Source organism: Diabrotica undecimpunctata, chromosome 8, assembly GCF_040954645.1.
Source record: "Diabrotica undecimpunctata isolate CICGRU chromosome 8, icDiaUnde3, whole genome shotgun sequence".
In the NCBI taxonomy this organism is placed as follows: Eukaryota; Metazoa; Arthropoda; class Insecta; order Coleoptera; family Chrysomelidae; genus Diabrotica; species Diabrotica undecimpunctata.
Genome location: NC_092810.1, coordinates 54,793,511 through 54,808,920, shown reverse-complemented (window position 1 = coordinate 54,808,920; position 15,410 = coordinate 54,793,511). Strand labels below are relative to the sequence as shown.

Below are 15,410 nucleotides of genomic sequence, written 5' to 3'. Positions count from 1 at the left end.
CATACGCTAAATAAACAATAAATTCTTTGCTACTAACACGCTTCTTACTAAATCTCATTTTATATACAGAGCACTAAATTATACGATAACTTAAGAGATCACACGTTATGACTTGTTTCATTATTTCTTTACTGGACTATACTATACAGTCACCTGCATGAAGCCAATAGTGTCAAAAGTATCAATTTAAAATTTCGGTAAAGCCTTAAACAGGATTTGCTTTGCTTTTTTTTATTTAATATTAAAATTTCAATTATATTTTTCTTGTACAATAAATATGATTAGTTAATATCTTGGTTAATTTGTTCCAGCCGAACTCAGTCGAAGAAAGCTGGGCAAAAATTAAGTCTAATATCTTAGCCTCGGCCAAGGAAGTTCTTGGTGAAAGAAATATAAATAAAAATAAATCGTTCCCAAGGCGAAGAACTCCATGGTTTTGTACAGAAGTGAAAGAAAAAAGTAAAGTAAAGAAAAAAAGCTTACTTAAAAAAAAATTTTACGGCCTGCAAAAGGAAATATGGCGCTTCATAAGAGGTCAAAGAACGGAGGTAAAGGAATAATATAACCAAAACACATACAAAAGGATACGTGGATTGTTTACCTAAAAAAGCTATATGTAGAGGAAGAACAAACGACGCTAGAACCGGAAACACCAGAAATTGCCACAAATGAACAACTTAATATAAATGTACAGGAAGTTCGGAAAATACTTAAAAACCTGAAGAACAGAAAAGCAGCAGGTAAAGACGGGATACCAAACGAGTTACTGAAATGTTGTGGAACAGCAATGACAGAACAATTAACAACATTAATTAATAAAATTATATAACACAATAAATTACCGGAAGAATGGAGAACGAGCGAACTAACTCTACTATTCAAAAAAGGAGATAAAAAACAGCCAGAAAGCTACAGAGGTATAAACCTGTTAAATAATGCGCACGCAAAACTTTCAACTAAAATTTTACAAGTGCTAATAAATGAGAGGATAAGTTTGGCAGATGAACAATAGGGTTTGGCGTAGTGGAAGATCGTGTACAGATGCAATAAATGTTATAAAGCAAATTACTGAGAAATTACTAGAGTATAATGAGGCAACAGCGCGTTGTGCGAAATAAAAGTGTTAAACATTTTTACCAGTGTTTATTCCGATTTTTGAGGTAATAGTGAGAAATAAAATCCAAACTATACGTGAAAAATTGTATGAGGACATAAACTCTCTGCAGTGCAAAGAAAATTGGCAAAAAGTGACCTGTAAGTAAGTTTTAAAACATTTTATTGTATTCAAAACAAAACGACATTTAGAAATTCCAGTTCTTTTAATAACAGATAAGAAGACAAGTCTTGATCAAATTGAATGCGACGTTGCCGGTTATCCAAAAAGTTTCAAAAATCCAAGAAAGGAAATCCGCTAATTAATAATATTAACTAAATAAACAAAATTTAGAAGAAATAAAATATTTAATAAATTTAAATTTCATACTCAATTATTGCTTGAGAAGTTCTAGAGCTTCTGACGGGTTGACCGGAGAACTAGAACTTACCGCTTGCTATAATATAGAGTAAAAAATACATAAAAAAGAAATAAAAATGGATAGCGATGATGACTACACCTCAGAAGACAATAAAAAAAGAAGTCGAAAGGAAGATGATGAAGATATTTTCAACAAGAGCAAGAAACTTACCAGAACACCAACCAAACAACAGAAAGATGAAAACAAAATAGATCAGCTTTTAAAAATGATGCAAAATTTAACAGATCAAACAAAACATCTAACAACGGAGGTAAAAGGAATAAAAGAAGACCAACGAGAATATAGAAATGACCTCAGAGAATTAAAAAAAGAAATAAATGAATTCAAACAAAGTAACCAACAACTAAAAAAGGAAAATGATGAAATGAAGCAGGAACTAAAGATAGTGAAAATGAAGGTAGAACAGCTCGAGAAAGAGAGAAAGGCTAACAATGTTATTGTCCAGGGTCTACCGATGGATACAAATAACCCAAATGTAGTCAACGAGATTATGGCAAATTTCGTGGAAAAAGAATTAGGCATTAAAGTAGAAATAGAAGATGCTTATAAAATAGGCGACAAAACATGTCTTGTAAAACTAAAAAACAGAAATGAAAAAATTAAAATCATGAAGAACAAAAACAAACTAAGGGCATCAAAGCCAGAAATATACATCAATAACGATCTAACGCAAGAAGAGATGAAGATCCAACAAGAAATACGGAAAATTGCAAAATTTCAACAAGAAAAAGGTATGAACACCAGAGTAGGTTATCAAAAATTAAATATTGACGGGGCTATATGGAAATGGAACAAAGAGAAGAATGAACTGGAAAAGGCAAACCAAGACACGCCAAAAAACCGATAAAACAACAAATATCGTACACACAACAAAAAACGGAAACGAAAATGACAAAGGAAAAGGACATGAATAGATTAGATAAGATAAAACAGACGAGCAGGAAAAAATATAATAGAAAAATGAAAAAACGCGATGAACTAAAAATAAGTACGTGGAACATCAGAACAATGCTTGAACCAGGAAAAATGCAGGAGATTGTCTCAGAACTAGAAAGATACCAAATTGATATTGCAGTGATTCAAGAAATTAGATGGGCAGGTCAAGGAGAAATAAATAAAAAAAACTACACACTACAGTATTCGGGACATGGAAAACAAGGTCAATATGGAGTTGCTTTCATAATTATGGGAAAAATAAAAAATAACATTATGCAATTTAAACCAATAAATGAACGTATGGCTTACCTGAGAATTAACGCCAAACCATTTAATATATCAATCATAAACGTATATGCTCCAACTGAAAGTGCTGCTGCGGAGGAAAAAGACAAAATGTATGAGGAACTTGAACGAGAAATGGAGAATTTACCTAGAGAAGACACAATACTGGTAATGGGAGATTTTAACGCCCAAGTAGGTAAGGAAGACTACATTAACCAAGTAGCAGGTAAACACACATTACACGAAAAAACAAATGACAATGGTCAAAGATTATGTAACCTAGCAGCTAGTACCAATATGATTATCATTAGTACAAATTTCGAACATCCTAAATACCATAAAGTAACATGGATTTCCCCAGACCAAAAAACATGGTCCCAAATAGACCATATTCTGATTACAAGAAGGAAACAAACATCGGTTACGGACGTGAGAACTTACAGAGGTGCGCATGCAGACACAGATCATTTTATGGTGACTGCAAAGGTAAAACAAAAAGTCAAAAGAACTCTAAAAAACACGACAATGAAAGACAAATGGTACGTAGAAAAACTGAATGCTCCAGACATAAGGATTAAGTATGCTGATGACATGAACAAAAAACTAAAGGAACAGTGTAAATATACAAAGGATATAGAAACAGAATGGAGAAATTTAAAAAAATGTATAAATGAAACAGCGGATGTACACATAGGAATAAAAAGAAACAAAAAAAAACAAGAATGGTATAATGAAGAATGCCATAACATGCTAAAAAAGAAGATAGAAATTAGACAAATGTGGATAAGAACAAATAGACAGGATTATAGGGAAGAATACAATAGAATAAGGAATGAATGTAAGAAAAAAATAAGGAAAATTAAACGTGCCTGGTTAGATGATAAGATAAAAGAAATAGAAAAAGAAAGTAAGAACAGAAACACAAAAGCATTTTATAAGAAAATTAGCGAGCAAAACAAAACTTTTAAAGGAAAGATAAAAGGCATAAAAGATAAAAATGGAAAAGTATCAGAAAATGATGAAGAGTATAAAGAAATTTGGACTCACTATTTTAAAGAATTATTAACAGAGCAAGAAGATCAAGACCTAAATGAAAACGTAGAAGAAGAGACAATGATGTTAGGAAACCAGCTAGAAAGACCAACAAAAGAGGAAGTTGAGGAAATTATAAATAGCAGCCGTAATGGTAAATCTTCAGGATCAGACGGGATCAATATGGAACTTATAAAATATGGTGGTGAAGAATTAAAAGAAAAACTGTACAATTTAATAAAAGACATATGGGACGAAGAAAAAATGCCGGAAGAATGGAACAAAGGACAAATTATCACGATTCATAAAAAAGGAGACCAACAAATGTGTAATAACTACAGAGGACTGACGCTATTAAACACAGCATATAAAATTATGTCGACCTTAATACATCGAAGACTGACCAACGCTATGACGAATATCATAGGACACTATCAATGCGGATTTATTAAGGGAAAGTCTACAACAGATGCCATACATACAGTTAAACAAATTATGGAAAAAGCTCATGGATATAAAATAGAAATTGAACTGCTTTTTATAGATTTTCAGCAAGCATTTGATACAATAAAAAGATCAAAATTAATGGTAGCTCTGAAAGAAATGGGAATACAAAACAAATTAAGACGATTAATAAAAATGACAATGAGTAGAACTGTAGTGAGTATAAAAACTCAAGTAGGAGACACAGAAGAATTTGTCATAAATAAAGGGGTTAGACAAGGAGATTCGTTATCAGCAACCCTGTTTAATCTTGCCCTGGAATACATCGTCAGGAAAATAAACAAAGGTACCCTTAGAACTAGAGAAGGACAAATAATAGCATACGCTGACGATATTGTGCTAATAACAAAAAATAGAAAAACAATGGAAAAAATGTTAAATGAAATGGTAACAGAAGGAAAAGTAATGGGATTAAAAATAAACCAAGAAAAAACAAAAATAATGAGATTTGATAAAAACTTCGAAAACAAAAAGGTTAGACTAGGCGAATACATTTTTGAAGAAGTCGAAAAATTTAAGTACTTGGGAATATTAATAACAAACAATGGAGAAAGAGAAACAGAAATCAAAGAAAGGATTATTACAGCAAATAAGACCTTCCATGCAAATAAGAAATTACTAAAAAATAAACTATTGAGTAAGAAATCGAAAATGAAGGTATACAAAACAATAATTCGACCGACGATGATGTATGCAGCCGAAACCCTCAGCATGACAAAAAAACAAGAGGAAAACCTTAGAATACAAGAAAGAAAAATACTAAGAGCAATACTGGGACCAATAAAAATAAATGAAAATGAATTTAGACAAAGAACGAACCTTGAGCTACTGGAAGAAATTAAGGAAGATATAGTGTGTAAAATAAAACAACAAAGAGCAAAATGGCTAGGACACGTATGGAGATCAGGATCAACTACGACGATATTCTCAATATTGGAATGGACACCAGCTGGCAAAAGAAGACGTGGAAGACCAAGATCTACATGGTTACAAGAAGTTGTAAATGATCTCAACAAGGCGGGCATACGACAGTGGAAAGGAAAAACCAGAGATAGGACACAATGGAGAAAAATAACTGAGAAAATTAAATAAGGAACATGAGGACTGATCTACCTCAAAACATAGATCTAGAGAGCGTAAGCGGCGTAACCCCTAAAGGGGTGTTTAGCCACATATATATATATAATAGACCAGCATTTCTGTGTCTGATTGACCTAAAGAAAACGTTTGACAGAGTAAGACTCAAAGATGTAATACATCTTCTGTACAATAGAGAAGTTCCCCTAAATATTATAAAAATTATCGATAACATCTACCAAAACAACAAAATGGAAGTCAGAATAGATGGACAACTTACAGAACCTATAAAAATAGGCAGCGGAATAATACAAGGGGATTCATTGAGCCCCATGCTCTTCAATTTGATCATGGACGAAATAATCACAACCGTTAACAAAGGAAGAGGATCTTCTTCTTCTTCTTCGTCTATCCATTCACGTCCACATCTGAACATAAGCCTCTTCAAGTCTTCCTTTCCATTGTTTTTTATTGTACGCTACTTGTAGCCAATTTTTCCCGGCAGTCCTTTTCAGATCATCTGTCCATCTCATAGGAGGTCTGCCTCTTGGTCTTTTGTGTTGGTATGGTCTCCAGGTTAAAATTGATCTGTGCCATTTGTTTAGATCGCTCCTAGCTACATGTCCAGCGTATTCCCATTTCAACTTTAATGATTTTTGCACCACATCGGTGACTTTGGTTTTCTGTCTTATCCATGTGTTTGTTTTCTTGTCCTTAAGTGATATACCTAGCAAAGCTCTTTCCATCGCGTGTTGAGTGACTCTAAGTATATTCATATTCTTTGTTGTGATTGTCCATGTTTGTGCCGCATGCGGCACAAAGGAAGAGGATACCGAACGAGAAACAAAGAAATCAAAATACTTTGTTAAGCAGACGACGCAATATTGATAGTCTAAGATGAAGATGGTCTGCAAAGAATGGTCCACAGATTTAACATAAGAGCAAAAGAATTTAATATCACAATCTCATCTCAGAAAACTAAAAAAATAGTAGTCAGCAAATAACCAACCAGATGTAAAATAGAAATTGATGGCATCAGTATTGAACAAGTAATGGAAATAAAATACCTGGGAATTACACTGTCTAGCTATGGAGACCTGGATAAAGAAGTGAGAGATCAAGTACAAGAAGCAAATAGACTGGCAGGATGCCTTAATAACACTATATGGCGAAACAGACACATTGACACTGAGATGAAGTCAAGAATCTATAAAGCCAGTGTAAGACCAACATATGCCTCAGAAACAAGACCTGACACAGCCACAATGCAAAGCCTACTGGAAACGGCAGAGATGAGAGTACTGGGAAGAATTACAGGAAATATGATGAGAGATCGAAAGAGAAGTGAAGATATTAGAAGAAAATGTAACGTACAGTGTATAAATGAATGGACACAAAATAGAAAAAAGAATGGAATAACCACATAAGCAGAATGGAGGAGACCCGTGTCGTCAAAATAGCAAGAGATAAGTCACCAATCGGCAGAGGAAGTATCGGACGACCGCGTAAAAGATGGAATGACAACCTTCTATAGAGGTATTAATCTGCCAATGAACAAGCAGAATTGCTTATAAAGAGGAAGAAGAAGAAGTCTTAATCGTATGACCAAATTCAACCAATACAAAAAAAAGTTTCAGAACAAGTTTGCGTCATCCATCAAGGATCGTTTGAACAAAATACTTTGTTTACGTCATTTGAAACGAAAATACGTTGTACAGAGAGCGTATAAAAATTATTGCTTACTGAATTAAATAGAATTTACCTGGAAAATCCAATTTTGCGAGAAGTGGTGCACTTGCAGACATGGCCCCGTGTACCAAGTGGGGGTACTTTTGGCGTAACCAGGCGGCCAGGTTTCCGGGATAAGAACCTCCAAAAACAATCCATTTTACATCTGAAGTTAGGTTGTGTTGTTCGTTCATAGCTTTAATGAAAAATGCTAAATCGCTTAGGGCCTGCTGACTTGTTAGATATACAAGATTCTCGGTACTTAAATCTCTGAAATACAAAAAGTAAAGACTTAGTTACCAACTTAGAATTAGAGTATAGGATTGGCTATTTTACGTCTTTTACAGTTATTAAACATTACCTCACACTAAAATAATCCCCAATTTAATCAAATCATCTGTTACCCATCTATGTTCTGCCAATATAGTTAGTATATTATGCCTCTCTAAATAAAAAATTTCAAAACTTACAAAAATTGAGATTTAAGAAAAAATGAGGTAGCAGGCAGCACTTCTCTAAGAGCTCGGTAGAGACTAGGCTGCTACAGGGCTTAGTGACCCTGCCTTATGCTAGCCGCTGACATCCCTCCTTTTTATTATGAGGGAGTCAGGTCCTTGTACCCTTTCCTGTCTTTTCCTAAACTATTCCCACCTACATCCTTGACCTAAGCCGGCCAACACATCTTGGCAAGCTTGGCAGGTTTTAAAATCACGCCAAACCCTCTCTAAAATAAAATGAACATGTCATTATCTCAAAATGTATTACCTTAGTCGAGCAGGAAAAGATTTCAGAATCTCGAACTAAATTGCAAGTCTGTACCACGGATTCTGGGGGTTAAAAGATTCTGACAAGTGAACATACCAAACTTAGAAAACTCTTAAAACTCAACGTTGCTACATATAATGCTAGATCCATAGCAACAGAAAAAAGAATCATAGAGACAAAAGAAGAAATGTCGAAAATTAAATGGGATATAATAGGCGTTAGCGAGGTAAAACAACGAGGGGAAAAAACTGAAATCGTGTCAGTTATTTTACCAGGTCGGTAATGAAACTAAAACAACGAGATGCGTTGGCTTCTTCGTACATAGAAAACATGGAACAGCATTATATCAGTAAAAAAAACGTTTCTCTACTAGAGTAGCTTCTTTAACTCTAAAACTAAGTGAAAGATATAATTTAAAAATCGTTCAAGTTTATGCCCCAACAAGTGACCATGCTGACTAAGAAATAGAAGAATTCTAAAATGACATTTCTTTAGCTCTAAGTGATCAAAATAATATAAATGCATTTAAAGAACACATCAACAGCATTCTCGAAAATCATAAGAATACATGAAAAGCCAGAGAAATGCCAGAAGATACTCTGCCAAAAGAAATCATGTAACGAAAGAATAAGTCCCCAAATACAAGCATTAATGTAAGGAAGGAGAACAATTTAAAGCAATAGAAGCAAAGAACATCATGAAGGGAGAGAGATAAGTAAAATAATACAAAAATCTATTAGGATGGACGACCGAAAGCATAAAGTGAACAAGACTCTCAAAGTTCTGAGGAGAAAATTGACAAATGGCAAAAAAGAAATAATGACATTAAAGGATAAAGGATACTAAGAGTAGTCGAGGATTTATATACAAAATTATATAGAAGTAAACAAAACCATGATGAGCAACTAACAGAAAAAATTAGAAAATTGAGGAATAAGATTAGTCAACCAAAGATCGGAATTGATCCCTAATATATCAACAGACGAAATAAGGAACGCACTGAAGTAAATGATGAGAAATAAAGCCCCAGGGAGAAGAAAATATTGCTATAGAAGCCGCAAAGATTAAAGGAGAAGAATTTTAGAGAATATAAAGAAATTTTTTGACTTGTCTGCACCAAAGTGAAACACCTACAAGATAGCACAGTGCACTTACAACTTTATTACACAAAAAAGGCGACTCAACAGACCTCGAGAATTACTGCCATGAGCCTGTTAAACTACATCTACAAGTTATTCACAAGAATAATACCAAATAGACTGGACAACAAAATTAGATTTTTACCAACCTAAGAAACAGACAGAAAAAACTTTATCACCAACGACCACCTCCACTGCTTAAAAGGGATTAGAGCAAAATCCATCTAATACAACTGACCATTGGTCCTAGCTTTCGTAGACTCTCGCAAAGCATTCGATACGATTGAAATTAACAAGGGAATGAGAGCGTTCGAATAAAGTCGCATAGATTATCGGTACTCCAAACTGATCGCAAATATATACAATAATACAACCATGACCGTAAGACTACACAAAAATACAAAATTTATAAAAATCATAACAGGAATCAGATCTCTCAAACTCTTTACGGCAGTTTTGGAACATATTTTTAAACAGTTGGAGTATGTCGACGGCGAAATGCTCTCCCACTTACGATTTGCGAACGACATTGTTCTGATAACAGATAACTTAAAAGATATTGGAACTATTCTTACTGAGTTAGAAGCCGCCTGTAATGAAGTTGGCTTGAACATAAATTTTGGAAATACACAATACATGACAAATCTGGTATCAAGCGAAAATCCAAAAGTAGACTGCAACGAAATAAGATTAGGACAACCAAACTACTGAACTGCAAAGAATTATCACTTTAGCATGGGCCGCTCTATCAGACATCTTCAAGAGCAATATGCCAAAATATTTGAAAAAGAAGACGTTCGACCAATGTGTGCTTCCAGTCATGACTTACGGCACCGAAACACTTTCCTTAACCCAGGCTACAGCAACCAAACTCAGAGTAGCTAAAAAAAGAATGGAACGCTCGCCACTTGGACTAACTCTCAGAGACATAGTTAGAAACGAAGAAATAAGGACAGGCGTCACAGATATCATAGAGCGTATAGCATAGCCGAAGTGAAACTGGGCGGTCCATGTGGCCAGAATAAACGACGGGTGGTGAACTCAAAAAATTACATTATGGAGACCACAAGCAGGCAAGAGAAGCACGGGTAGACCGCCTACACGATGGACAGACAACAGACAAAAGAATGACTGGGAATTGGGTGCAGCAAGACTGAAAGAAATTACGTTCAACTTTGGACGCAGAAGGTTGGAGCATGATGATGAAGAAAAAATATTATAACTAATCAAAGAAAAAATAAAATTGAAACAAGATCGACTGTATCACGAGATTGACTATTTCATATCAAATAAAAAAACATGCAATATGTAACGACGTCAGACGAATGAAGTATTAATGCTGGACAAGAGAGGAAACCATTAATATACCCACAACGCTTTTCTACAGTCGTAGAATTGAAACAAAATAAGGACATATATGAAGAAGACCTGAAGAAAAGACTCGCATCGATATGTTAAATAGAAGAAATTGAACTTAAAAAACACAAAACAAGTCAGAAAAAAATTAACAGAAGAACAATAATTAAAATAATGAAATCCATTACCACACACGGGAAAACTCAAACAACTTAAATGAAAAATAAAAACAACGAAGTCAAACGTGACAAAGATGAAATAACAAAAGTAATCGAAGATTTCGACAAAGTTTATATACATACCTCAACAAATCTACTACTACTAACAGTCTAAGATTGGTTAATGTTATTACTGCCATATCAGAAGAACAATCAGACATCACAAATGAGGAAATTGCGAGGAAATTATGCCTAGTATAGATAGAGCAAGCGAGATCGCTTTTTATAATAATGAAGAAACGGATTAAAAGGTTTGATCATCAATAAATAACAACAAAGAAACTGGAATCTAGATTTTAGCTCCCCTAGATCTCCTAGCTCCCCTTTAATAATAAAGTGTGGACAAAAATACAAGACAAAATATACCGAACACAAAAATAAGGAGTACAAAAGAGTACGAGTACAAAAATAACGACCGAAGAAGTGTAGGACGCAGTATATTAGTCTTGGCTGCACATTCTGTGAAAATGGTTCGGACTGTCGTCAGTGGAAATATTTCCTATGACAGTATCTAAAGTTAGAATTATTATGCTGATCGGCAAAATCCAAAGAAGCTGAATGCAAGAAAAATAATTATGTCTCCCTCCACCTTTATTCGTCTTGTCAATTTTGCAATGACCTCGCTTAAGAGTTGACTAAATTATTAGATTTAAAACAAAAATTAAAATCTGTTTAAAAAATGAAACTTATTCTGCTTACTTGGTCGGATGGCTTTTACCATAGTATCTGTGCTCGAGTTGGAACAAAATTGGTTTATATTTGCGAGCATACATGATCCATGATCCGTTGGTCATCCACGCAGCTCTTGCTTCTCCCTCTCCACCAATTTGAAGAAAGGCGAGATTGCCTTTACCACTAGCAAGTTCATCATTCACGTAGTACCTCTGAAAAAAAAAGAATATTTTCCTTCTTTATCCCATTATGCGTATTAAATTATAATTTACCAATTATACGTGTCAAAACGCTTCTACGGTTTATAATAATCGTCTGGTGGATCATGTTCATAATGATGAGGTTCTTCAAAGGCTTAATAAAGAAAGAGAGCTGATTTCCAGCATTAACAAGACAAAAACTGTTTACTTTGACCATGTCGTAAGAAACAGTAAAGCTAATCTTTTGAAATTATTAATCGAAGGGAAAATAAAAGGCAAGACGGAACTGGAAAGACGTAAACATGCCTGGTTGAAAAATAACTTCTCACAACCGTACTTATTAGTGATATTTATCAGAAGTTGTTACTTGTTGGTGTCCTTTCCTATATATTGTTAGGATTAGTGCTACTTTGCTACATACCAATCTTTGGGTATATGTTCTAAATTATATTATTATTATTATTTTCTTTCATTGAACTTTGGTTCAATATTGTTTTTTCACTTCTGATACTATTTTGTGATATCCTGGGATTTTTTAATTTTTAGGTTGTATTGCTTTTTCTAATTCCATTTCGGTTATGTTCTCGTTAGAATTGACATTGGTTTCCTCATTTTTTGTTGTTCTTAATTTACTCATAGTTACACATCATTCTTCGTTAACATCATCACTGCCTCATTTTGTATATTGCCTTTCTCCGTGTCCCGTTCTCCTATCTCCGATCTTTGAAAGTATTCTTTCCATCTGTTCATTATTTCTTTCTCAACGAACAATACTTCCCTTTTTCATTTTTTATGCGGTTTATGCCATATATGTTTTCACATTTTAATGAGTTTAGTGGTCTATAAAACAGTTTTTGATTTCCTTTACTATCTCTCTCCATTTATTGGCCAAATGCTATCCAGTTTTGCATCTTTTATTAAGTTATTTGATATTAACATTTCTTTTTTTTTTTCTCTTCCTGTTCATAATCTTTGATTGTTCTGTTATTTCAATATATTTTCCATTTATTTTTCTTTAGTATTGCCTGATTTTTTATTTGTCTACCTGTTTGTTAAGTATTGTTAAGTTCTTCTATTTATTTCTCATATTTCTTTTGTAAAAATAAGGAACGTATTTTGCAGCCACGATCTTAGTATTAACCTTCGCGGTTAAATTACATACTGCTATATTTTTTCATTCCTACTATATAGAGTGTAAGCATGGACCCTAAGTGAGGCGAAGCTTAAACGCTTGGAAGCCTTTGAGATGTGGTTATATAGAGGACTACTACGAATAAGCTGGTTTGACAGAGTTAGAAATGATCAGGTCCTTAGACGCCTGAAGCAAACAACACAACTGGTCAACATAATAAAGAGACGTAAGCTGGAACGCTTCGGTCACATTATGAGACACCCTGAAAATATGAACTTTTACATCTGGCTGAACATCATGGCTGAAAAATCTAAGACAATGGTACGGAAAATCGACTACATCATTATTTAGAGCTGTTGTCAATAAAGTCATCATAGCTAATAGCTAGCCAACATATCCAACGATCGATAACAGTCATGGAACTAGAAGAAAAAGGAATAACCGAATTTGTATGAAACATCAACACCCCTAAACAGTAACAGTAAAAAATTGTTTAAAGCATTAAATATATATGCACGCCCTGAAATTAACTATCCATTTGGAATAATTCATTGGAGTAAGGGGCATGGGAAAATGTTCTCTGAAAAAAACACTGCTTATCAAATCACAAAAACATAATCCCCGACTTGCGATAGAATTAACAAGATTGCCACCATTTTTAGGAGGAAGAGGACTAATAAAGATAAAAGCATTTAGAAAAACAGGATGCTAATTTAAGGACCTATTTTCAGAAGCTGTCCGGAATACCTATTTTACATGCCCTAATTTGAGTAGTCGATAATATAACATTACCTAAACTGACATAAAGAGAAATATTCACGTACCATGTAGCCAATGTAGAAAAAGCGCGCAACTGGATGGGAAAACCTCTGCATGGACTGTATTCGAATCCTATGTCAGTCAAACCTATATTAACAATACAAAGTCGAACTATTGTTGATATCAGGAAAGATGTTTTCGAAAACAAAGGGTTTACTGTGTGCCATTAAGGATTATCTTATTCCGACTAAAAGTTACCTGAAATATATTGTCAAAGATCACCTGTCTAAAACAAACTAAATATCAGGAACGGCATAACTCAGTACGAAAGATACACTAACAAAAGATTGAGAAAAAACTGGAACTTCCCCAAGTCAACCATCTTTCGTACTATCATTAATAAATCACGAGAAGAAGCCATCATTTACAATTAAATTAAATTTACAATTAAATACGGTAAGAAGTTAAATAGGAAGAACACCAAGTGCAGAGATTTGGATATACAAATAAAGAGATACTGGGGAATGGAAAGCACCCAGACGAAACCTTTCTAATACTGATGTCATTTCGTACAAACTTCTAGAAAACGTCAAACAGATGGATTTTAATGAACATGTTATCTATAATATCATTCTAAATAATATAATCTAATAAATATTTTTTGGGAGATATAAAAGCCATAACTGGTCACGTAAGTCTCAATCACGGGAGTCCCACCAGAAGCTCAATACTTTTGATATGGTAGGTATCTGGGATGAGTAAGTTTCTTTTTAAAGGGAGTGAAACCGTATGACTTCAATTAGTTTATTCAGTTTAATTTAGATTAGATGTAAACCACTTTGAGGTTTATATCTAATCTAAATATATTAAAAAATCTTCTATTGTTATTATTTAAATATTTTAAATATTATAATTATTTCCAATTATATAGACCATAAAGCCAAAAGTCTGTAAAATATTCAGTATAACAAAGTAATCAGAAAATTGTATATACTTTTACCTGTTGCCAAGTTCGTTCATCGTTCGGGTTAAAATGATCTAAATTTTGGGTAAACCATCTTTCATATTTGCTAGGTTCTGCATCACCATTTTCTAGTTGAAACATTATTCCAGTTCGAAAGAAAAAAGCATCTGTTCCAGAAGATCCGAAAATATGTATTAAAAGCACTACCGTTGTAAATAAAAGTAATCTAACCATTGCTTCAACTTTTCTAATAACACTTTATAGAAAATAGGGCCTTATGTAATATTGCCTTATACCTAAAGATAAGAAATAATAAAAAAATAATATTAGTAATAACAAATACTTTCGAAAAATAAATTGTAATAATAATGCAAGTAGATAGTTCTAGAGAAAAAAATACCTATATCTAAGAGATCAGATTTTTATGTAATTGGCAAATAAAATCCTTCCTTTTATACTCTGAAAGGAATCCTTCGATTGTATTCTACAATATTATTTTGTTACTTTTGTTTATGTTTTACAGGCAATTATTCGATTGTATTGTACGCCTTTTTTATTTTGTTTTCGTTACCAATAATACCACACAAACACGTTGCTGTACTCAGCGTTTTAAAATTAAATTCATACTATATTGTCATCAACAGTTGAAAAAAAACGTGAAAATTAACAAATACGATGTTTAGGCGGAATATATAAAGCTTGCAGGATCTAGCAGAACCTAATCTGGCATGGTATAGCACTATGCGACTTTAAGAACAGAATATGTGCAACCTGTACCAATGAGCTTCTCTGCATTGTGCGCTACAATAAAACATCTTCTGGCAATGCCGATTGGCTCAACGAAGACGCAGTTGTTGCAAGTGGTTTAATAATTTCGGACCCAATATTGAAAGAATCTGAATGGCTGACAAACCTATGGACAGAGGAGTAGTAACTACAATTGAATTGTTTATTAAATACCTACCTCTTTCGAAACGATCGGCTATCGATAACATCTGTATACCAAATTTTGCAGGGAGTACCCAGAGATTCAAGTATCTGACTAGACTAGGCGTGATACCATCAGAAGCGAAGTCGAACGAGATATTCACAACCAAGAGCTAGTTGT

General features: G+C 33.7%; 1 protein-coding gene across 1 annotated transcript in view; it reads right to left on the bottom strand.

Moving 5' to 3' along the window:
- Positions 1 to 15,410, bottom strand: part of LOC140447569 (putative serine protease F56F10.1) — a 91,453-nt gene that overhangs the window by 19,125 nt on the left and 56,918 nt on the right. Inside the window, exons 3-4 of the mRNA XM_072540290.1 lie at positions 11,275 to 11,459; positions 7,132 to 7,367 (exon numbers count right to left, since the gene is read on the bottom strand). Coding sequence (XP_072396391.1) covers positions 7,132 to 7,367; positions 11,275 to 11,459 — 421 coding nt within the window. The remainder of the gene's footprint in view (positions 1 to 7,131; positions 7,368 to 11,274; positions 11,460 to 15,410) is intronic.